The 25,875-nt window shown below is 40.3% G+C and overlaps 1 protein-coding gene across 10 annotated transcripts in view; it reads right to left on the bottom strand.

Annotated features, from left to right (window-relative positions):
- RAPGEF6 (Rap guanine nucleotide exchange factor 6) overlaps positions 1-25,875 on the bottom strand; it is a 209,997-nt gene that overhangs the window by 91,248 nt on the left and 92,874 nt on the right. Inside the window, exon 1 of one of the 10 annotated variants that reach the window (XM_020794467.3) lies at positions 16,176-17,170. The exons of the other annotated variants lie outside the window; for them this stretch is intronic. Coding sequence (XP_020650126.3) covers positions 16,176-16,229 — 54 coding nt within the window. The 5' untranslated portion in view covers positions 16,230-17,170. Of the gene's footprint in view, positions 1-16,175; positions 17,171-25,875 lie in introns of those variants that run through there. 10 annotated transcript variants of the gene reach the window in all.

Here is a 25,875-nt window from a genome sequence, read left to right on the forward strand (position 1 = left end):
TCAGGCTGAGGAAAATGGTCCTCTTGTGGAGGTCAGGCGCTGCTTACTTGTGAGAACAGATTCTCAGTTGTTTGAAACAGCAGGGGTGGACGTAGGAATACTTGACCATCAGTATCGGGGGTTAAGGGATACTTGTTCCCAGGTGACCCTGTGCCATCCAGATATTATTCCTAGGGAGTATGTAATCCCAAATGAGAGCATAAAGGTGGCAGGGATTGAGGGACAGGTGATCTCGCTGCCAGTAGCTGAGGTACCTATGAACTTTCAAGGCTGGAGGGGAGTTTGGCGGCTAGCGATTTCATCGACTCTGCCAGCAGCCGTGCTCGTGGGAAATGACCTGGCTGAACATGTGAAACGGGTGCTAGTGATTACACGTTCACAAGCCACCACGGGGACAGTTCAGGGGGGTAATGATGAGCCCGAGACGGAAGCAGATGAGGGGAGTTCCGAAGCTGTGGTGGAAACCTTAACCACAGACAGCCGATTTGGCCAAGAGCAAAAGGCAGACGCCACTCTCCAAAAATGTTTTGAACAGGTGACAGACGCCCAGCTAACACCTGAAACCCCAGTGAGATTTCGAGAGAAAAAGGGAATTTTATATAGAGAGACCCTGAGGAATATCTCAAAAGGGGGAGATGGGATCAGAAGTCAGCTAGTGGTACCTGAAAAGTATCGCCCCATGATCTTACAAAGGGGGCACTCTGACATGTTTGCTGCGCACTTAGGGGTGAACAAAACACAGCAGAGAATCACACAGAATTTTTACTGGCCTGAAATAGGGAAGCAGATCAAAGAGTTCTGTAAACAATGTGATGTGTGTCAAAGGCAGGGGAATAGCCGCGACAGGACCAAAGCAAAGTTGTGCCCTTTGCCTGTGATTGACACTCCGTTCAAATGCATAGGGGTGGATATTGTGGGACCTTTGCCCAAGGCCACAAAGAGGGGGAACAGGTTCATTCTCACCATTGTGGACCATGCCACGAGGTACCCTGAAGCCATACCCTTGACTAACATTGAAACTAACACAGTGGCAGATGCCTTGGTGGGGTATATGTCCAGGATGGGATTTGCCTCAGAAATAATCACAGATTTGGGCGCATCGTTTACATCGAAGCTCATGAAACGGTTATGGCAAATCTGTGGAATTAAACACAAGGAAACCACTGCCTATCACCCTGAAAGTAATGGGTTAACTGAGAAGTTCAATGGGACTCTAATGCGCATGATTAGGGCTTACTTGGCAGAGAATCCAAACAATTGGGACCAGAAGCTGCAATCCCTTTTGTTTGCTTATCGATCAGTGCCACAAGCCAGTACCGGGTTCAGTCCGTTTGAACTTTTATTTGGGAGAAGGGTGAAAGGGCCCCTTGATTTGATCAAACAAAATTGGGAGCAGATCACCCAGGATGACCCACAAGACGTTGTGACATACATAGACTCTTTAAGGAAGGACTTAAAGAGAAACCTAGAGCTAGCAGCAGAAAACCTGCAAGCTCAGAAGGTCAGAAAGAAAGCTTGGGATGACCAGGAAGGCAGGGAGAGGCACTTTAATCCAGGGGAGGAAGTGCTTTGGCCTAGGCTCTGCAGAGAGAACAAACTGCAGCTGGGTAGCCCAGAAATAAAATACTTGGGTCACATAGTAGGGGGAGGAGTGATAAAACCCCTAGAGGCTAAGATAGAAGCAGTTCGTGATTGGCCTAGACCCAACACCAAGAGAAAAGTCAAATCATTTCTTGGGTTGGTGGGCTACTACAGAAAGTTCATCCCGAGGTTTAGCGAGATAGCGACTCCGCTGACCGATCTGACGAGGAAGAAGACTGATGACCGCATCCCGTGGACCAGCGACTGTGAGGAGGCGTTCCAGAGGTTGAAGGAGGCCCTCATCAACTATCCAATGCTGCGTGCTCCAGACTTCGACCGGGAGTTCATCATCTACACCGATGCGTCTAACAGCGGGGTAGGAGCAGTTCTTTGCCAGGAGGATGAAAATGGTGACCAGCATCCAGTGTCCTACCTGAGTAGGAAACTCCAGAAAGGTGAGAGACATTTGGCAACAGTGGAAAAGGAGTGCCTGGCCATAGTCTACGCGATCCAGAAGGCCAAGCCTTACATCTGGGGAAGACATTTTATTCTGTGCACTGACCATTCACCACTGCAATGGTTAAAGACAATGAAAACCCACAATAGTAAACTTATGAGGTGGGCTTTAAACCTGCAAGACTATGACTTTGAAGTGAAGGTGGTCAGAGGGTCAGTGAACTGTGTTGCTGACGCCTTGTCAAGAAGACCCGAAGAATGAAGACGGCGAAAGAAACATGGACTATGTTTATATTTTGGTGACCAAAGGTTAAATGTACTTGTTTATTAAACATGCTTGGTTTGTATGAATAAAGGTAACTTGATGTATTGTAAATGGTAAATGTTTAAATGCCTAATTGATATGTTTATCCTAGTGTAAGTATAAGTAAGTATGGTATTGTATGTTATTGTATAACTGTTTTTGTATGTTTTGGATCCAGGTTGTTTTTTGGTGAAAAGCACTTTAGCTTTCCCCCTACAAAACAACTTATAAAGAGGGGAGGTGTTACATACAGCACTGATGTTACCTGTCTGTCATGGGTTGGAGGGAAAGTTCCATCCTATGGGGAGTGGAAGGCGGGACATCAGGAGGAGGGGCTGTACTGTATATATATGTGGAGCGTGTGTGGAGAAGCTTAGAAGCTGGGAGAAGAGCTGAGAGAAGAAGCTGGAGTGGGAGTCTGTGTGTCAGACAGGGTACTACTGTGTGTCAGTCAGTACCTACCTGATAGGTTCAGGTGTCTGTATGGTTAGCCAGAACTGATAGGTTCAGGGTCTGTGCTTTATTTAAAAGGTGTTCTGTATGAACCCAACTGGTGTATGTATGATTGAGACTAAGCCACGTTACTGTATCTTATTCACTTGATCATTTTATTTTCCCTGTGTGTTATTTAAATAAACCTTATTCCTTTATTTGTTAAAAATCCATTCCTGGTCTGTGTGACTCCTTACAGGGAATGGTTGGTGGCAGCTTAGTGAAACTGTGGCATATCTCAGTAGGTCTGGGTTTGTCACATGTAGTTCTCAGGTTCTTCCTTTCTGAATATACGAAGATATTAGCCCTCCTCCAATCATCTGGCACCTCACTCATTCCCCATAATTTTAAGAAAATAATAACTAGAAGATATTATCAAAAGATGAGAAGGAAACATTCAGTTCAAAGCAGAAATTATACTATCAAAAGCAAAGAAATTCAGACCAGATCGTCTCCACGCATCATTCAAAATATGTGCACACTAATGCAACATACCATAACTTTACTCAAAGGAAACCTTACAAAATAATCCTACTCACAATGCACCCCAGACAGAGCATCCATTAGCAGTACGGAAAAAATGAAATGAAACAGATGGCTTCAATAGTGTCAAAATCTAGAACAAAATAGTTGCAGCAGAGTCCTATCCATGCTTAGAACATAGTGGGCAAAGTCCTATTGCATAAAGTTCTGCATCAAGGAAATCTAATGCTGACAGAATGACACGAACTGCCTCTGGGACTCCGGCTCTGGATTTTACCTCGAGGTTGACTACTGAAAACTTTTCCATCACTGGATATAGCCACAAGGCAGTGGAGGTTTGAAATCAGAGTTTCCCTTCTCCTAGGTGGGCTGCCTTCCAGGGCTGAACGAGTCCCACCTACCCAGCCTGTTCCCTCATGGCATGGATGGCGATGGCAGCACCTCAGTAGGGATTTGAAATCAGAGTTTTCCTTCTGCTAGATGGGCCGGTAATGCTGGTAATGTTTAAGTTAAATTAACTGATTAAATTAATTACTGATAAATGTGCCATATATTTCTCCAGTTCTCCCCTAGGACACATATATTCCAAGTATTACATGAAAAGCTAGTTCTACTTCTGAAGGAAGACTACAAAACAAAAATTCCACTCCCTAATTGCCACTCTCCATTTTCTGCTTGGATAAAAGCACAGCTAGCAACTTCAAGCTGTCAGAAGGTGGCAGAATTGAGAGGTAGAACAGAGCTTCAGCTCATAATACATTTTGAGCAATATACAGTTAAAAGTTAAATATTCGTATGTATTAAGACTTTTATTAATACTTTTCTTGTGATACAGAACTATACAACACATAAGCCAATCAAGCTGGCTATGTTCCCATTATCAAGCCTTTAAGGATAAAAGTGCAATGTACCATTTCAGATTTAACAAGAAATGAAATGTCTAAAAACATAAACCCATCTGTGCTACCCAATTTTACTTTAGTTTTACATCTGCCTTTGATTATTGCAACCTTACAGTAAGAACAGTGAACATTTGTTCCAGTAAGTAGCAAAGAATTATACGTATAAACTATTTAAAACAAAGGCAATTTTTAAAAATAGACCAACGTATTAGTGTGAAAAGAATTAAATTTTTAATCAATTACATCTGGGGGCTGAACACCAGTTCATCATTCAGAATTTATAAGTTTATAGTAATAAGCTAACATATAAAAAGTACTGTATTTTTCAGTGTATAAAACAACACTTTTTCCTTAAATAACTAGGCAAAAAATTGAGGGTTGTTTTATACACGGAAGGCAGCTGCTTTCCCTGCCTTTTGCAAAGCCATGGGGCTTAGCAAAAAGGAAGGAAAGGCTCCCTTCAGGTAAAACAGCCATCAAAGGGCTGCACGATTGCACCCCTTTGATCCTGGAGCAGCCATGAAAGGGCTTCAGGATCAAAGGAGTGCGATTGTGCAGCCCTTTCACGGCTGCTTTATCCACTTCCTAAGCCCCCGCAGGGATCAAATTTTCTAATTTGGGGGTTAGAAAAGGGGGGGTCATCTTATACATTGGTTCATTTTATAAATGGAGAAGTACGGTATATTCATTTCCTATAAGAAAAAAAGTCACTGTTTTCATTAAGATTCCTAGCAGCAATCAACTTAAGTAGTCATGGTATGTCCGTCTGTATATATTGTTTATTTTTATTTGTATGATGTGTTTCTCCGAATCAAGGCATCCAAAGTCACTGACTAATAATTACTAAATAAGTAAGTAAGTAAGTAAGTAAGTAAGTAAGTAAGTAAGTAAGTAAGTAAGTAAGTAAGTAAGTAAGTAAGTAAGTAAGTAAGTAAGTAAATAAATAAATAAATAAATAAATAAATAAATAAATAAATAAATAAATAAATAAATAACATCATCAACAACAACAACTGGCTAAAACATAATAAAATAAAATAATTAAAAATAATTATCTAAAACTGTTAAAACTCCTTAAAACACAGTAAAAACACACATAACGTAATAATAGTATCTAACAAGTGATATTAAAATTTGTCCAATTATTTGTTAAAAGCCTCTCTGAAAAAGAATGTCCACTTGTTGTCATGGGAAGGACAAGATGGAGAAGACCAGGCTATTTATTAAGCAGTATCTTTCTAACTGTCTGGATTGTTTACAAGAAAGAAAAAAGATGAGCATATCCATGTGCTATTTCCAAATGTTTTGATATCATGTGGTGAAAACAAGCCAGGCTCCTAAGGCTTAAAACAAAGAACTGTTGCTTTAATAAAGATTTCTAATTGGAAAACAAGTACAGTAATGGTTTGCTTGCAGGAGCACATTTAGATGAAACAACAATTCACAACGTAAGAAACCAGGAATTGGCTTAGCAATGGCAAGTTATGGCTAATATTTTTGCTCCCCTCACTTCCCTATTTATTATTATTATTATTTGTTTAGCAGAACTCAGTCATTATACAAATAATGACTGATTTCTGCTAAACTGGTTAGGCAAACTGCAATAAAAATTCTAAACAAGTATGCCTAGAAAAAATTACACGGATTTCCAAAGCATTTACTACTTACTAAACGTGTATAGCACTCAGCTAATACTTATCAAGTTGATCAAATAATATTTTAGCATAATAATGCCACATAAAGATATTTCAAATACTATTATTTTGGCCATGTTGATGTAAGCAGTTGAATTTTAATTATACAGACCAGACAGTTTTTAGCAATGTGGTATGTATCAGTATATTTGAAACAGAATTAATTCACCTGAACATCTTTGTATACAACATGGGGAGGGGGAGGGGGGAGAGAATATGAGTTTTACAAATGACAAATACAGCTTCAAAGAAAAATTCTAAAATCCATATTAGATCCAACTAAGATATCACAAATTGCAAACTAGTTTTCACATTTAAGAATTAAAATGCAAAGGCTCTCTCTGTCCAACAACATTATTTTAAAAAAAACATACCAATGGAATGATTCAGATACAATGCTAAAATGGTAGGTTAGTCATACAATAATGACAGCTTTTGGTCCCATTCCTGCACTCCATACAAAATGGTTGCAAGGATGAGTGCAGAAAATTTCACTTCTTCTTTAGACTGCTATCTTTTTATGTCATCCTATCTCAACAATAAATGATTTCTTGAAACAAGTCAACTTCAAACCACCAGTTGTAAAATAACGTGATTAAGACTAACCATAACTTTAGGAGTCAGGCAAGATGCTGAACTGTGATTCACCTAAAAACAGTAGAAAACATGTCTATTTTCCCAAAGCAATGTTGTAGAAGGGAGCAGGTATATACACGAGCCAGACCTTTACTGCTGTTTGCCCTTGCACCACTAAACCAACCCACTTTTGAATGCAAACTAGGCCAGTAAGCACAATCTCCAGCGGTCCCGGGAACTAAACACATCCGTTCCTGGACCTTGGACAGTCATATCTGCTCCTCAATCCACCCATCCAAATATATATATTTCTTTATACACAGACTATTGACCAAAAAAAAACAAAAACAAAAAAACAAATGGTTTAGGATGGGGGAGGGGCAAACATGGCACATGGGGACTGTGAGCTTCATTTTTTAAAAAATATAAAAGTTTTAAAACATTTGGGGGGGGGGTTCAGGACCCAGGGATGCAGGGGGTTGTATTTAAGCCCCTGCCAAACATATATGGTGACCAGCATCTATACAAGTTCCATTGATTCAGTGGGCCTATTCTAGTTGCAACTTGTACCAAATTCCAGCCTATGTACAAGAAACAGACCCAACAACTGTTATTCATATGTTCAAAGAGAGAAAAGCCACTAATTCAGCACACTGTCCTGAAATCTTAGATCTTTTTTCACCAAAGATGTGATACAGTAGTATCTTATTCCAATTGTCATATAACATCCCCTTCTACCCATTAACCCCTTTTGTTTTAGTGTTAAACAATAAGATAGGAGCTCACTTTCCACATGAAAGCTTTGTAACCTTTCTGACACCGTGCTCTCTTTCTGCTATTTTAAAATAACCACATAGTAAATTCCCAACTCCCAATTAATTAACATTTGCACCCTGCAGTTATGAGAAGGCAAATTAATTCACCTAAAGAAAGGTAAGTTTTTTTCAAGGTATGAAACAACATATCTAACACTAATCTACAAATACTTTTTGGCAGCTGTATGAAGGGAAAAAGCATAATTACTGGAGAAAGAACTATCTGAAGTGCAGAATCAATGCCACTAGTAGTTCAAACACTAGAGCACTGGTTCTTAACCTTGGGTTACTCAGAAGTTTTGGACTGCAACTCCCAGAAGCCTTCACCACCAGTTGTCCTGACTGGGGTTTCTGGGAGTTGCAGTTCAAAAGCATCCGAGTAACAAAGGTTAAGAACCACTGCACTAGAGTACTGGTTACAAGAAGTTCCATGAGCTAGTGATCCTACACATACAGTCCCTGATACTATTACACCCGAGTTCCTTCGGGAAACTTTTAAACCAGGATAGACCCAATCTCTAATTACTAAAAGATGGCACAAAATATTCAGTGATTTCTAAATCATGTAGAGCTATTCAAGTATTTTATCAGGTTCTCTTAGCAACGAAGAGTCAGAAAAGATTGATCTTCAAAGAACAATATTAATATTCAGGCTTTCTAATCTAGATTAGAATCTGTAGTGCTGTAAAGACTGTACAATTCTTAAGGCTAGAATATCAGCTAGAACTATATAAACAAACACTCTGGATCAAACAGTTATCATTTATCAGTAGAAGGAGCCCCCCCCCCCCCAAATAATGAACAAGAAACTTTAGATCCAACCCAATGCCCACTAGGCAAATACTATCCATGACAAATCAAACTGAAATGTAAAAACAATCATACTCTAGAAACTCAAGAAAATGCCTAGCACAGCCAGTAGTAAGCCTTCAGCAAAAGTCTTTTGCTTGTGAATTTTAGTGACAAATATTGAATTTAATATCTACTGAGTAAATTACAGATTAAATGAAGCAAGATTTACTTGGAATTATTCGGCACAGGGCTGGACTGCACCTATCTATTGGATTTATTTTTACAGGTATTATTATTAGACCTCTGTCCACCAGAGCACCCAAAACAATGACAAGAGACCAAAAATTAGACAAAAACAATATTTAAAAGCCAATTAGGAAAGAAAAGTTCTTCAAAAGGAAACCAGAAACAATTCCAGGAACCATGCCTATAATTATTTCTCTATAGGTTCCAATCTTCCTGTGATACAGGGGTTAAGCTGGGAAGTCCAGAAAATTCATGCTTTTTGCATTGCTTGCTGCTTATCTCTCGCTAAGCATGATGAATTCAGCCTCTGTTATCCATTCCAAAGGCTGACTGCCTTGGTTGACAGCCTCAGGGCAAGTGCCCTTTAGCTTTCACCCTTTGGCTTAAACCTCTTATGAGGCATGGGAGAGATAAAACAAACTCAGTAGTTAGTCTTAAGTAAAATCAATCTCATCCTTTTCCCTTTGAGTTTTTAAATTCTACTTTAAAAGTGAGCTGTGATTTGTCCATTTTGCATATGATGGGAAACTGGTTTGCCCAAACCAGAAATGGTAGCCGGAAATACAGAAGGAGAAAAAACAACATGTTTGTCTAAAGCTTGATGGGAAGAAAACAATTTGAATCCAGACTTATTTTACTTAGACCAGCCAATAACGAGAGTTCTCTTTGAAGTCAACAGACATTAAATAGAAAATCCCACCAAATAAAAAGAACACATAATAAAAACAAAACAAAACCAGTAGCAAAAAGTAAAAATGCCACAATATAGAAAACCCACAGAAATTATTAATCTGAAGAACCAAAATTGGTTGTCAAATGTCTGGAAGAACAAAAAAGTTTATGCCAAAAAGACTATAACATAGGTACCAGACAGCCTAACTGAGGAGAGCACTCCACAGACAGAGTGTCATCAAAAAAACTCTCTGCCTCATTTGTGCTGGCAAGAGGACCTCAGATTGTGGTCCACATACACACTTTAAGAGGTACCGAGTGTGGTGCAGTGGACAGGCAACTTGGGGTTCAAATCTTTACTTCGCCATGGACTCTCACCAGGAGTGGCACTGGCAGATCTGCTCCTTAAATATCTAACTTACCTTGAAAATCCTATTTGGGTTGCTATATGTTGGCTCTGACTTGACAGCACCTAATGACAAGATAATTTAAGCCTTTAATAGTTAAGGGAAGCACTTTCGAATTCAGCCAGAAACTGACAGCCAGTGCAAGTGGAATAGCAGTGACATAATGTGACCTGTTTTGAACTGACTGAAGTTTCTGGACTATGTTCAAATGTCAATTCCACAGATAATTCATGTCAATAACCCCAAAAGAAGGTTATAACAGAGCTCATGTAACTAAATCGTACTACCTTCAATGACCAGAATCTTCCTGGTATTGAAGTAGCCTTTGTGTAACTTGCTGTGGCTAACCGCTACTAAGTGACAGCATGTCAGTGTGCATCTCACATGCATGTCTACTCATGGGCTCAAATGCACACCCAAGGTGTAGCCTGGCACCTCAGCAATTAGGTATGGAAAGTTATACAAACCTTTTGCAAACATCAATGTGTCTATACAAGACTTGTTTAAGCCCAGATCCAATGTACTGTTATGGCATTATGTGCAAGCCAAGGCACCACATTATTTCTAACATTTGACCTCATTAGTGAAATACCTTAGTTGCTTTCTTACATTAACAAGAACACAAAAAAATCTTCTAACAGTTTTTTAATATATGATGTTATTATGCCATAACAGACATTAAAATATTTTTTGCTGTTTGAAATATTCCTTTCCAACTAAAATTAACATCGTAAAAGTAACCTTACTATGGTACATTGCAAGAATTGCAAAAGTGGCCCACTGAAATTAATGGAAATTAAGTTAGTTGCAACTAACAAGACTCAAGAACCTCAAATGGGTCTTTAAGCAAGATTTAGTCAACCTTCTAACTCAGTGGTCCCCAAACTTTTCTGAGTCATGGACTGGTTGAGGGGGTGGTATCTGTTTGTGGGTGGGCGGGGGCACCCCCTGTGCTTATACATATGCACGAAGGGGTGGGACGTGATCACGCACATTTATTTATTTATTTATTTATTTATTTATTTATTTATTTATTCAATTTATATGCCGCCCAAACTACCCAGAGGTCTCTGGGCGGCTTACAATAATTAAAATTCAATATAGCAAAAGATAAAATAATTAAAATACAATTAAAATACAATTAAAATTGCCATCAGACCCACAGCTAATATAATTTCAATTAAAAGCCTTCTGGAACAGGAAGGTTTTGACCTGGCGCCGAAATGTCATCAGCGTCGGCGCCAGACGAATCTCAGTCGGGAGGGCATTCCATAGTCTGGGGGCAGCTGCCGAAAAGGCCCTTTGTCTACAAGCCGTCCCTCTTACCTCCTTAAGGGACGGCTCTTTCAAAAGGGCCCCCTGGCTAGATCTTAACTGCCGGGTAGGTTCATATGGAAGGAGGCGGTCCTTCAGGTATCCAGGGCCCAAGCCGTTTAGGGCTTTATATGTCAAAACAAGCACTTTGAATTGGGCCCGGGCAGCAACTGGTAGCCAATGTAACTTATACAGAATCGGCTTGATATGTTCCGTGGCAGCTGCACCACTCACCAGCCGCGCAGCTCGATTCTGGACCAGTTGCAATCGCCGGACCGTCTTCAAAGGCAGCCCCACGTAAAGCGCATTGCAGTAATCTATGCGGGATGTTACCAGTGCATGTGTGACTGTCATGAGACTCCGCTCGTCCAGGTAGGGCCGTAGCTGGTATAATTTCCGCAGCTGAAGGAAGGCGCCCCTGGCCACCGAGTCCACCTGGGCTTCCAGTGTTAGACTGGGGTCCAGGAGCACCCCCAAGCTGCGGACCCTGTCCCTTAGGGGGAGTGTAACCCCATTCAGGGCGGGGAAATGGCCCTCCAGCCTGTCCGGCGAAGCACCCACTAACAGCACTTCCGTCTTGTCTGGATTGAGTTTCAATTTATTAACCCTCATCCAGTCCATTATCAGGTCCAGACACGAGTTCAGCACAGAAACTGCCTCACCTGGATTGGTGGAAAACGAGAGGTAGAGCTGAGTATCGTCAGCATATTGCTGACTCCTCAGCCCAAACCTCCTGATGACCTCTCCCAGCGGTTTCATGTAGATGTTGAACAGCATGGGGGACAGTATTGAGCCCTGAGGAACCCCATGACATAACTGCCATGGGGCAGAGCAACTGTCCCCCAGCACCACCCTCTGGACACGGTCAGCCAGGAAGGAGCGGAACCACTGTAAAACAGTGCCCCCAACTCCCAACCCAGCCAGCCTATCTAGAAGGACACCATGGTCGATGGTGTCGAAAGCCGCTGAGAGGTCCAGGAGTATCAACAGGGTCACACTCCCCCTGTCTCTCTCCCGGCAAAGGTCATCGTACAGGGCGACCAAGGCAGTCTCTGTACCAAAACCCGGCCTGAAACCCGATTGAAATGGATCCAGAAAATCCGTTTCATCCAGCAGCGCCTGGAGTTGCCCGGCCACAACCCGCTCCAACACCTTGCCCAAATAAGGGAGGTTCGCCACTGGTCGGTAGTTGACCACCAGCCTTGGGTCCAGGTTAGGCTTTTTAAGGAGTGGTCGAATCACCGCCTCTTTCAAGGCGGTAGGGACCACTCCCTCTCTCAGAGAGGCATTCACGGCCTCCTGGACCCAGGTGCGAACCCCCCTGGCTGATCTTCCAATTAGCCAGGATGGGCAAGGGTCGAGCGGAGTGGTGGTAGAATGGACAGATCCAAGCACCCTGTCCACATCATCAGGTCTCAACAATTGAAACTCATCCATTAATACTGGACCTAAGCACGGCGCACTGGACACATCCTCTGATTCTGCAGTAACTGTGGAGTCCAACCCACTGCGAATCTGAGCGATTTTTCCCTCAAAATGTATAGCAAACTCATCACAGCGAGCTGATGAGCAGTCCGGGACCTCCACCGGATTTCCCGGTTGAAGAAGATCCCGGACCACCCGAAACAGCTCTGCTGGACGACATTCTGAGGAAGCAATACGGCTGGAGAAATATTGCCGTTTCGCCAGCCGTATTGCCACGAAATAGGCCCGATAATGGGCTCTAAGTCGTGCCCTCGTGCATGCGTGAAGAGCTGGGGCATGCTCACGGATCAGAGGGGCATGCTTGCGGGTGGGTGGGGCACCCATGTGTGCGGGTGGTGGGTCATGCGTGAGGGTGGGGTGACTACATGCGGGGGTTGGAGATCTGGCTACAGTCCCAACCCCCTGTGGACAGGTGGTTGGGACCCCTGCTCTAAATGGCTTAGCCCTCTAATTGATCTGCACTGTGCACCCTATTTGCCCTTCCCTGGGGCCTGTCTTGGGACTTAAAAGACCATGGGACAGAATATACAGCATAAACCTTGCTCTCAATGCCTCTGAGATAGTGGGATTTTAATTTTTATCCATTTAATGTTTGGAGTTCCATGGTATTTTAATTTTCTATTTTGAATATTTAATAAGCTGCCCTGGATCCCAATTCTGGGAGAAACAAAACAAAACAATACAAAACAGCAGCCAGGCAGCTAGTTGGGGGTGGGGGAGAAATTTCTAATATTTCTCCACACACATACTTTTGACACTTAGTCAAAAGTATGTGTGTGGCCCTCTAAAGTCCAACAGAGGGGGAAACAGCCCCCTGGAGCTTTGGAAGTTGCCTACCAAGTGCTGTAATAAGAGGATTTATATAAAACATGGCAAAGGATAAACAAATGCCATCAAATGCAAGCTACTTTGAAAATAACTTGGAAGCATGAGCACAATACTTGGGTGATTTTAGGATGTTAGATGGGAAATGATCAGAGATGTGCAACTTTGAAACAGGGACACAGCCATATTCATAACTAATACATCGTATAGGAAGAAATATTCTACAAGGCTCGGGAATCTGAAAGAAGTAAAATATAAGAATTAAAGAAAAGTGATGAACTCCACCATTTAGTTTTCTTCACCTGAGCAGACTTCTGACCTCATGTCAAAAACAAGACACATTTAATTGCCTTAAAGGGGCTCCTAGTAGTGCTGACTCAAAATTGAGAGGAGGTCTTGGAAGTTTCAATTATGATGACGAGGATAGGATGTTATAAAATATATTTATTTATTACAGTCACATCTTGTATTCCCTCCAACAAGCTCTCCTCCTCACTACTAAATTCTCAAAACACTGTAATATAAGTCAGATTGACAGTGACTGACTAGAGGTAACCCAGTGAATTTCATGGCTCAGGGAAAACCTGGATCTGGAGCCCACATGCCTTTTCTTTCTGTTTTCAGCCCATCTTGAGTTTTACATTATACTGGAGATGGGCATGAACCACTACTTCAGCAGTTCATAATGGTTCATCCTTCAGACAAACAGGTGTTCTGTGGGCACCTGGGCTTCCCTCCCCCGCCTCCTCCAGTGGACACCCATTCAGAAGAGGAGGCATGACAGGGAAGCCTGCTGAAGGAGGTGGGGGAGGGAAACAGGGATGCTCACAGAACACTTGTTCTTCCAAAGGACAAACCATTATGAACCGGAGAACCTACAGTTCATGCCCATTTCTACATTATACCCTCCATGTCCCTCCAAAGCACTCAGCTGAAACTTATCATATACTGCCCTGCCACTGGAAAAATCAGGCATGACTTGGGACATTTGGATAATTTGGACTTCCAGGAAAGAGAAGGGGAACAGAAACTACACCCAGCTTTTCCTAAATCAGATGCTGAAAACTTTGGGCTGTGAATCTCATGTGCAACTGATCAGGCAGGAAGGAATAGTAGAGACTGTTACTAAGGAGACAGGAAAGAAGGCAAGGAAAGGGGCAGGTAGGACAGATAAGATGGCCAGTTGGAGAGGGAAGAAGAAGACTGGGAGAAAAAAGATTCAGAGAAAAATAGTTGCATTGTTACATTTTATGCATCCAGGTTATTTATATGACGATTGTTATACTGGGCTGTTCACATATTCATCATTGCTCACATACATTTTACTCTGGTATCTGAGAAATATAACCTATTCATGATTCTGGAAGAAATCCAGGAGCACACTTTTTTATTCAAAAAGAACTCGTGAGGGTAACAAGTAAACACTACAACCCTGCAGAGAGAGAGAGAGAGAGAGAGAGAGAGTGTCCCATCAGGCCTTATCATTGGCTAGTTTAGCTATATCTAATGGGAGTAATTGAGAGTCTGACAATATCTGGAGAGCCACAGATTCCCTAGCCTTCTTCTCAATATCACTGTAGAAGAAACATTTGCCAAGCCTTATTTGGGTCCCTGACATCAGCACACTACCAAATCTACTTGGCAGAATGATCCCTGACACAACTAGAGAGAATAGGTTCTTTTTAAGTACCAGATAGGCTGAGGGACATGCAAATTAAACCAAACAATGAATTTGCATGGCCTCCAGGTTTATTTGGCACTTAAATGTGGTGGGGGGGGTATCATAAAATATTGGCCCCCCTGAAACATTTTTGTGCCAAGAAATTTTTTACCAATGAAAATTATTGCTTCAAAAACTGGGCCTAGTCTACCAGCCAAGTGCACACTGTATCTCCTGCCATCATCATGGTGCGAGGTCTCTCTCTCTCTTAGTTACAGATCAGAACACAGTTTTATGATGACAGCATATAAATCTTATACTGTTACAGGGCCAGGTGACTTCTGATCCCAGAAAACAGAGCAAAGGAGCTGATGCAACTCTAGGCGAACAAGTAAAACAAGGGACTAACACCTACCAACATGCTTTTTAACCTCCCTACCCAGAGCAATGCAGTAACACTATGGTTGTTATATCTCTAGCTCTTTCGTTCACTGTTGGGTACATATTTCATTTCTGAGGGAAGGCAGAAAAAGAGACAGTGCACACATGAACGTGTAGCTTGATCTTGGCAGTTGCCATAGTAGAGCTACTTCTCCTAGCTGAGGAAATGCTGTACTGTGACAATCACTGGGGATAAAGAAAACATTAGCAGCAAAAGACAAGAGGAGGATACTAAAGTAGGCATCCAGACAGAGTGGATGTCACTTATGTACAAGGTTGCTAAGACATATAATTCACTCTTTCAGCCTTAGGCATTATTTTAAAAAAACATCTTGAATACAAAGCATGTTTGAAAGAGTGACTAACTTTTAAAGAAATAACTGCTGTTTTAAATCCTTACACATATACACACACGCATCTTAATGGCAGTCAGATTTCATTACTCTGACAACATTAACAAAGGAAGATGTAGCTATATTTCGAAGCTTGGCAGATCTACAAATCTTTCACCAACAAGGCACAGGGATAACTTCAGTCTTAACACCCAGAAAACTTCTACAACACTAGTAATATGCCACACTAAAAGAGAGAGAGAGAGAAAAGAATTGTTTACTGAAAGAACAATAAAGAAAAATAAGGTCATCAAAATTACATTGCTTTATATAGAACTACTTTCTCTTACACTAATATGGGAAAGAGACCACCTTAAACATAGATTTGAAAGATGTTGTGTTCAAAACACAATCAATTCCTAAATTATTCAAAATGAGGAAAACATAAGTATAATTATCTGTGGCTTTAAACACTGTTCAGTAAACCAAAAATCAAATAGAAGTGCACATCTTGTCAGGTTTAAGGATTTCTCCTGCTACTAGAAATCAATATAAGGTTATTAACCCAATGTAAGAATTTTAAGATATGAAGCAAACTAGCAACAAGGACAATTTTGGAAAAGTTCTTCAATTTAAGTTGTCTTTTAAAATGATATACTTTGGCTGGTTGTAGATAAACTTAAATTTTTTTTACTTACTTTTGAGGCCCATGGCTGCAGACAATTGGCGTAACAACGAACAAGAAAAGCCATTTCCTATGTTGAAGAGGAAAGTTTCTACTTGCAAACAAAATCCACAGACAATAAATTAAGTGACAGCCTTAGAAGATTCTCTTTATAAACCATAAGCCAAAGGCATGGATATTCAGGCACAAAATTACGCAGAGTTTATTTTCACTATAGCTTCTACTGTACTCAGTAGCTTTCAGCATTGCAACAATTACTGCCATAAAAAAGAGTCCAGCTTCAACAAGCACATAACTATGCACATTCCAAAAATTCAGTGGTGCTTTTCACTCAAATTCAAAAGTCAACAAGCAGTCCCAAGGAGAATATATATATATCTTAAATAGCAAATCTAGAATAAATTCTAGAAGAGATTGCAAGTAAAATGCAACAGTCTATTAAAAGGTGAACACTGAATTCCTATTAATAATTTTCCCATTTCAAGGCACAGTTAAAGCTGGTTAGTCTTCAGATTCTCATCTTCATTTTAGTTGCAAGGATTCTTCATAAACAGATCTTGGGTCATCAAGGAACTGTTCATATTAAAGTTTCTTCTTCATACTCCTGCTATCATGACTGCAAGACTAAATCCATGCACAGCCAGAATCTTCCACGTTTATATACATCCACAGACACATTTAATATATTTGCACTACAGAATTGCTCAAAGCCTCTGCAATAAAACCATTTCCTCCCACCTCCAATGCAGTTTGAAATGCTGCAGTATAGCTTAGAATTCTAATGCATCAGCCAGATACCATGGTTAACCCGAACCCAGTATTTACCAATTAAAACCCATCTGCTGCATTGCAAAAGGCAACATCCACACCAGGACTGAATGCTCGAGTCCTAATTCCTACTATCTTTGCTCGTTTCTCAGCAGCTCCCTCAGGAGAAGCTCACATCGATTGGATGCTCCGCAGCAAGATGAAATATCTAATAAGGAGGGGGGAGAGTGGGAGGGGAATGGAGCTAAAAGGATGACATCACCTGTATAGAAAGCCTTTAGAAACTGCATTAGATCAATTGGCTACTGTGTCTGCAGATGTAGCCAGAGCATCTTTATTGACCTAGTATAAATACACCTCTGTACAACAACAATTCAGCAAAACACTCTATGATGCATTTCATATCACTGTGTTGATCTGGCAATGTGCACAATCCCTTTGGTTTCTGCTTTTTTTTACATCTAACTACTGAAATCTGCATCACTTCACTTTTTTCTATAGCGTATTCTGAACAAAGCATAATTCTTATTACTGTAATTATATTTAATTCCAGTTTTTCACCAGCTTCCACAGATTCTGCATACCCACAACATCTCAGGACAATTTCTCATAGAAGATTATATGCTCTGTATCAAATGCTGTAACACTGAAGAAAAGCATATTTTAAATAATTAATTGGCAGAAACTAAGTATAGCCATATAAGTTCTGAGCTCAATTGAAGGTGCTAGTGCTGACCTATTAAGCCTTAAATGGTTTGGGGCTGAGGAGCCCAAAAGACGGTCTCCTTTTGTACATACCTGCTAGGAATGTGAGATCCCCAACAGAAGCCCTATTACATGCCCCACTGCCCCAAGAGATTAGGTTGGTGAGCACAAAGACAGGGCTCCCTTTGTTGGGAAGAAAGAGACAAAATGCAAGCTTCTTATCCAGAAGTGAAGTTTCCTCAATATAAGGTTTCCAAAACTCCACAAGTTGGAAATTAGCTTGCTCTTCTTTGGTGACTGGTGACTTGGAGATCAGCACAACATTTATTTGCAAGTTGACTGCACAGACATAAGAAGTTGAAAGCAATCCATATCTGGAGGGATAATATCTGTCATCCAAGTGAGGTTATATGGAAGTTGAGTCAGGGCAAGTGGACTTCTTTCTTATCAGGTTAAAATGTTTCACTGCTCATCCAAGTAGCTTCTTCAATCGGAGGAGAGTTGGTAGGAGATCCCTGATATATCCTCCACATTGGTTTCACTTCCGCTCATTAGAAGGACAAAAGACTGGAGATGGGTGAAAATCCTACTTCTACAGTCCTTCTCCACCCATTGTCATGGGTTGTTAACAGTGGTCTTTCTGGTGTGTGTTCAGGGGAAGAATGAAAGGGCAGCATGATAAATAGGAGAAAGATGTATCTAAGGCTTCCACCCCTGTTGAGTGAGGATTATCTATATGCACATGTATGGCCTCCCTGACCCACCTTTCAATCCACCTATATTCTCTGTACAAAATAAGTACATCTTGCTCATCAAATGAGTGTCTTTTCTCCTTAGTGTGTTTGTGGCTTTGAAGTGCATGGGTATGTGGTATTTATCAAAAATCCTTTTGAGCTTTTCAGACACACCCACCATGCAAAGAATGACCAGGTTCTTCCATCAGCTCTGGGTCTCAGGCTGTTCCATTGTCCTCCTAGGTTGTGACATTGCCTTGTTAAAGGCCCGTTTTGGATATCCACAGGCCTTAAGGGCTGTTTTCAGATGTCCATCTTCCTTCTTCTTGGCTTCTGTGGAGGTACAGATGTTTCTTGCTCTGTGGTTTAGCCACAGAGTGGCTAACACAAATAATCCTGATGATCCATAGTTTGTGTTGCAATGGGTGATGAGAGTCAAACCACAGGTATTGATCAGTGTGTGTAGGTTTTCTGTAGATTTCTATTCCTAAACTGTCACTGGATCCTATGATGACTGCACAATCCAGGAAAGCCAGCCAGTTGTCTTTGGTGTCTTCCCTGGTGAACTTGATATTTTGATCCACAGTGTTTATGTGGTCTCTGAAGGCCTGTGCTTCCTGAATCTTGAACTTCACCCAGGTGTCATCCACATGCCTGAGCCAATCGGTCGGAGTCATCCCCTGGAAGGTGTTTAGTGCCTTCTTTTCCACTTCTTCCATGTATAAATTGGCAACAATGGGCAACTCCGGGGAACCCATGGCACAGCCATGTTTCTGCCTGTAAAAGTCACCTCTGGAGGTAAAGTAAGTGGTGCTCAGACACAGATCCAGGAGCAGGCATATCTGGTCCAGGTTGAGGCTGTTTCTGGTGGAGAGGGTGATGTCTTCTTCCAATCTCCTTTTTACAGGTGATAGGGCATCAGGGGTGGGAATGCTGGCGAAGAGGGATGTGACATCAAAGGACCATGGTTTCATCAGTATTTAGTTTCAGTTCCCTGACCTTGGATGCAAACTCCTCTGAGTTGTGAATGTAGTGGTCCGAGTGTCCTACCAATGGTGCTAAGATGGTGGCCAGGTATTTAGTAATGTTGTACATTACTGGAGGGATAATGTTTTTATCACTATCTAATTATAAAGTTTCCATCTCCTCTGAAGGCATCTGGCTGCAGAGCTAGAGGTTGGAGTTTGATTCTCTACTGTCCCTCCTATGAGTAGAGCCAACCTGTGCAGCCTTGGGAAAGCTTCCCAGTCCCAGAGCACCCCTAGAAGAAGGGAATGGCAAACCACGTCTGAGTATTCTCTACCTGGAAAACCCTGAAAGAGGTCACCATAAATCAGAATTGCCTTGACAACACATGATTATTATTGACACAGACCTCTTTCCTAAGGTAGGTTGGGCTGGTTCTATTTAGCTTTTAAATAGAATCAGTATTTAGCTTTTAAAACTGACTGTAAAACTGATATTTAAAAATGTTTTTAATCTGTGTGGTCTGCCTATATGCTTGCTTTCAAATAATTATTTATCTATAGTATGGCACTTTGGAACCTTGGTGGGAAGAAAAGTTTGTATGTGTCAATTTCTAAGAATATCAGAAAAGTCTCTAAAACTGTGAAATTTGGAACACAGCAGCTAGAATGAGCAAAAATATGATCTGCAGCTATGGCCAACATCCAGAAGAAAGCCATTATAAGTGGTAAAATCTGGAGGAGAGGACAGATGTGGACACAAAGTAAGCATGCACATGCTCCCGTGCAGCCCAAATTAGGATTAAGGAGGGGGGGCAACATCATTTCTTGCACTTCCAGTTTCATACAGATCAGAAATTAACCATCCATTTCACCTGCTTCTCTCAATTTGTGTTGTTAAAAGTTGCTACATTAAGGGAGACTAAAAAAGTGAATATGACAAATCATGCTTTTTCAATTGTGACTCCTAGATTCTGGAATAAAATGCCCATAGAAATATGCCAGGTTCCTTCCCACCTCCTGTTCAGAAAGATGGCAGAGATGTCATTCTTTAAAACTTCCTTTAATGACTGACTCTCTGGAATTTTGTCAATAATAATCTTTTTATGTTTTAATCAATTCTAGTGTTTATAGAGATTCATATTTATGGTTATAATTATTGTCTTTTGTATTGTTATATAGTTTTTTAATTGTATTATTTCACTGATGTGGGGCATTGGGGGTTTGTGAATTTTAATCTTGTGTGAACCACCAGTGTAGTGCCTGCGCTAATGGGGAGGTGTATAAATCAATCAAATAAATAAATATCAAATATAGCTATGTTGTCCTTTTTCTGCATGACCCTTCTCATACATATACACATGTAGAGACACACAAACAACATCAAAGATCAACAACCTTTCATTAGCAGTACCACACAGCACCCCTCATGCACCCCCAAAATCTGCCCCACAGAACTAACACACTCTAGAGGTTGTGTGGAAACCCACACTGCACTTTAGTGAAACACTGGATTTTAACCAAATGTTAATGGAGTGTTTATTCTAGATTCAAAGGCATCAAAATGTGAAAACTAAAACCATAGAACTACACCCAGTGGTGTCCTTCAATTGCGGATTTTTTACCCAACAAAGATTTGATTGAATGGTAGGAAAAGATAGGAGAGGGGTAGCTGTTGTTGTTTTTCTGGTTTCCTATTACCTTTGCAGCTCTTGCAGTCTAATTCAGACAACTGGGGCATCTTCAACAATAACATACAGGGGGCTACAGAAAAATTGGCTAAAACTGCATTCCTTCATCTTTGTTTTCATGTAAGTCTCAGTCCAATAGATCAAAGATCCTTCCATGAACGGAAGGCCACTATCGTTAAAAACCTATAGACTAAACCTTTAGACTACTGTGTTCATGTCTATATTTTACTAAGATGATTTCTCAGTTTGCAGGGTGATTTCAGGTACAGTGGACCCTCTACTTACAGAATTAATCCGTATTGGACCGGTGGCTGCAGGTTGAAAAGTCTGTAGGTCGAGTCTCCATTGACCTACAATGCATTGAAAACCATTTAATCCCTAACCGGCTGTTTTTGTTCTGTTTTTGTTCCATTTTGGATTTTTTCTGGTCTGTAGGTCGATTCTCCAACTGCAAGTCGAACCTAAATTTTGCAGCCAGAGAAGTCTGTAATTCGAGAAGTCTGTAAGTTGAGCCGTTTGTAAGTCGAGGGTCCACTGTATACTGAACACTGGTTAAGAAAACCACTGGAAATTTAGTCTATTTTGTTCCCAAAACAAGAGGCAGATGAGCAGTTTACCACTGTATCTACATCTTTGAATGATCCATGTCACACTGCTCTGAAGTACGCAAATATAAACCCTCAGGAAAGATATATACATTCAAAGAAATCCTAAGGTGAGGCAATGAGTACCTATTTGTGTGATCTAGCTGGGCTTTATGTAATTAAAATTGAATTTTTAATAATAAGTTAAATAAAGCTTCTTCCCTTGCCTGAATGCCAGCCCACTCTGTTGTTCAGCGAAATCAGAGCTAATGTAATCTCACACTGGCCACTTAAAATTGCCAGGCTGTGTACCAAATTAAGTGTGCTAAATATTTTGGCAAATATGCAGTATTTCACAGCTACTATAAACACAATCTAAATAAATAAGGTGGAGAAATTTATTTCCTTTTAGTTTCCCCTGTAAGTGAAAATGACATCATCCTTTTCCTCTTCCTACAGATCAGACTGCAGCTACAGTACTGCAATTCCTTAGGGAAATGTATCCAAGCCCCTACATCCAATCCTGCCTGCCTAACAACTATACATAAGGGGGAAAGGCTGACCTAATTCTACACTGGCCTGGCACCCTTTTTCAAAATCAAGCTTCTTTATGCTATGATGCCACACATTTCTTAATAAAAATATCTGTCGAATGGTAGAATTCATCAGCAACATACAAAAATGTACTTGCCAGTAATGAAAAGTATGGTTTTAAATCTAATATAGTCAAAAACTAAGACTATCAAGTAATGATATACTATAAATTATTTCTTTCATTTAAAAAAGGCTATGAATAAAATCAAAGTGTTTTCTTGTTAAACATTTCCATAAAAACAACCTATGTACACATCCTAGCTGGAGAGTGGGTGTGAGAAGATGAATAGAGTGAAGCAAACATGAAACATTTTATAATCTCAGCATTATTTAGATTTTTGTTTATTGTTTCAGCAGGACTGGATATTTGTCTTTTTCAAAGATACATTTGTATCAATAATTACACAAATATATGGACAAAATATACCTCAATGGCATCAGAGGATAATTTTTCCCCCATTCCTAAAGTAGCCAAAAAATGCAAGCTGTCTGAATTCTTCATTTGTGCACTAAAGATGGCAAAGATGAATTCTTCAACACATACTATTTGAAAAAAGCAACTACTGGGAAAAGTGCAACAGCTAGCAAGTGAACTGTGCCACGGTGAAAGCAGTACCATGGCTTCAGGAAATACTCAAAAGGATGTCCAAGAAGAAGCTGAAGGGGAGGAGGTAGTGGTTGATAAAGGAGTATTCTGTGTTATGAAGCAGCATAAAAATATCCCTAGCTTGGGAAATGGGACCTTTCAACACTCACATTACTGTAACAGACACAAACACCTGAAACATATTCCAGAACAGAAAGGACTCATGATTAAAATTACTTTTGGCACAAAGAGCAGAATCTGAAATCCTTAATAGTACAGACAGATTCAGCAGTGCTGACAGCAGTCTCTCTCTCTCTCTCTCTCTCTCTCAATTTAAGTATATTTCATAAATTGCTGCATTTTCAAATGAGATGACATCTGTAATTTTTGGGTTTTAAAACACTGTACCTATACCTTTGCACAACTAAATTTATTGAGAACCTTGTGAACTACCCTTATTTCTTCCTCCATGGTGACATTACGTTCTGACATTAAACAACAGTTTCACTGCAGCTAAAAGCTTGCTATTCTGCTGTAGAAAAAGCCTACCAAAAGGAACAGTAAGATTCAACAGCAGTATGAATATGTAAGCTATCCTAAGGGAAGGAAAAGAGGAAGGAGAGAAGGGGAGGGGAGGGAGACGGGAGGGGAAACGCAAGAGAAAGGCTGTCACTAGAACTAAAATGATGTAAGCTTCTAAAATTAGAATCAGCGATACACAGGGAACAATAAAAAGGCACCACAGATCCAATTTCCCTGTAGGCTTTATAGCTACTTTTCTTCTTCCAGACAACATGCTATACATGAAAAGGTCATTTTCCATTTAGAGTATTTGACATTTATATTTTTATAAAACTAATTTGAAATTTATATGAGTTCCTTCATTCACTGCCGATTCAACCATGTCTTTTTCATATGTTAACCATGCCCACATGTAATATGATGGACAAAAAAGGATACCTCAATATAAGCTTACAAAGACAAAATACCTATGTGTATTTTGCATAATCAATTTAATTCACATCCAATTAAAAGATTAACCCTAACATGGAAGGTCTGCCTAAACAGAATTGAATATAAAGAAAGAAGATGTTACATATGGCCATGTGTGTTTTCATTTGGGGTATGGGCAGAGGAGATTGTTGTTACCCACCCAAATGACACTTGAATGCAGACAGACTTATACCTCTTCAACAACATCAATGGCAATCTTTCAACTATTTTGCAAGGTATTACAGAAATATTTGTGAACCTCTGGGCCAGGGTACACTATTGGTTACAGACAGGGAATCACTTTCAGCTGCCGCTTCCTGATGGCTTCACTATACTACTACTATTAAATGTAGGATAGCAGATCATGTGTTATATTGTGCATAGAGTTCCTTTTGAAAGTGATTCATTTCTGAAGCTGCCATGAAAACATTCCATCTGGCATTTAAAAAATGATACAATAGTGCTATGTTATGTTACATCAATAGTAGGAAGCAAGTCCAATTCATGCAGCCCCATATAATAAATGATAATGTACACACTTTCTTAAGAAACTATCCCAACTCGGCCAATTTGACATCTGCTACACTTACATAAACAAAATATGACATTATAAAGGTTTCTAGGCCAAACAGATTTCGTCACACAGCAAATACAATTCTACAAGGCCTACTGCCAAAAACACCATTACAGTGGTGCCTCGCTTAGCAATGTTAATCCGTGCAGAAAAAATTGCTGCTAAGCGATAACATCGCTAAGCGATATTAAAAAGCCCAAAGAAACGCATTAAAACGCGATTAATGCGTTCCTATGGGCTAAAAACTCACCTTTAAGCGAAGATCCTCCATAGCGCCGCCATTTTCGGTGCCTCTAAAGCGAGGTATCCGTGCCGGAAAACAGCAGGTGGCCATTTTGTTTACCTGGGGGCCATTTTGAAATCGCCATCAGCTGGCCGAAAATGGGGGCTTTGCGATAATCGTTTCCCTGCAATCATTGCAAAGTGAATTTCCCCCATAGGGAACATCACAAAGTGATCGCTTTTGTGGTGGCAAAAAGTCCATCACAAAGCGATTTCGTCGCTATACGGAGCGATCGCTATGCGAGGCACCACTGTAATTTGTACTTGTTTGTGTATTTGTTGGAGTTACTGCAAGTGTGATAGAGAGCCTAGACAAGGTGGATTAAAACTGATGACTTTTTAGAAGAATTTTTTAAAAATCTGATTTTTTTATTTAAATAGGAATTTATAATTTAAATCAGATTTATTTCAATAAAATGCTCTTGGAGGAAATCTCTACCTAAAGATAGTTTTATATTTAAGATGAAGTACATTATAGTTCAAAGGTTATCCAGCACGAAATAAAACTTAGTTATATAATATGAAGCTGTATACTGTATACAGTGGTGCCTCGCTTGACGAGGATAATCTCTTCCAGCAAAATCGCTGTAGAATGAAATCATCGCCAAGCGAAAGTAAAAAAAAACATTGAAATGCATTGAAAATCGGTTCAATGCATTCCAATGGGTGAAATACCTCAGTGTCCAGCGAAGATCCTCCATAGGGTGGCCATTTTCCGGTGCCTGTATAGCGAGGAATCTGTCCTAAAACACAGCGGGGAGCCATTTTGCACAGTGGGCAGCCATTTTGAAAACCCAACGATCAGCTGTTTTGATTGTCGTTAAGCAAAAAATCGGTTCCCGCAGCAGGGAACCGATCATCGTTAAACGAAAAAAACCCATACAAACATCATTTTGCAATTGCTATAGCGATTGCAAAATACTCATTGTTAAGTGATTTCCTCGTCTAATGAGGTAATCGTCAAGCGGGGCACCACTGTATTCATGGAAGACTTAGATTTTTGGTAAACTAATGTAATTAATCCAAGATATCCAAGCTGAGATAACACTCACTTTTTCATAGAAAAAAATTGTATAAAATGAACAAAGTTCAGGAAAAGACCTTAATCCCATTGTTGTTCTGAAAATCTGTGTACAAACAAGTAACAGATTGATGTTTAAGCAAATACAAGAATACGTATGCTATATAATGTTATTGTTTTAGCTAAATAAAACAATTTAAGTAGATCTCCAAGTAT

This window comes from Pogona vitticeps, chromosome 2 (genome assembly GCF_051106095.1).
Source record: "Pogona vitticeps strain Pit_001003342236 chromosome 2, PviZW2.1, whole genome shotgun sequence".
NCBI classification, from domain to species: Eukaryota; Metazoa; Chordata; class Lepidosauria; order Squamata; family Agamidae; genus Pogona; species Pogona vitticeps.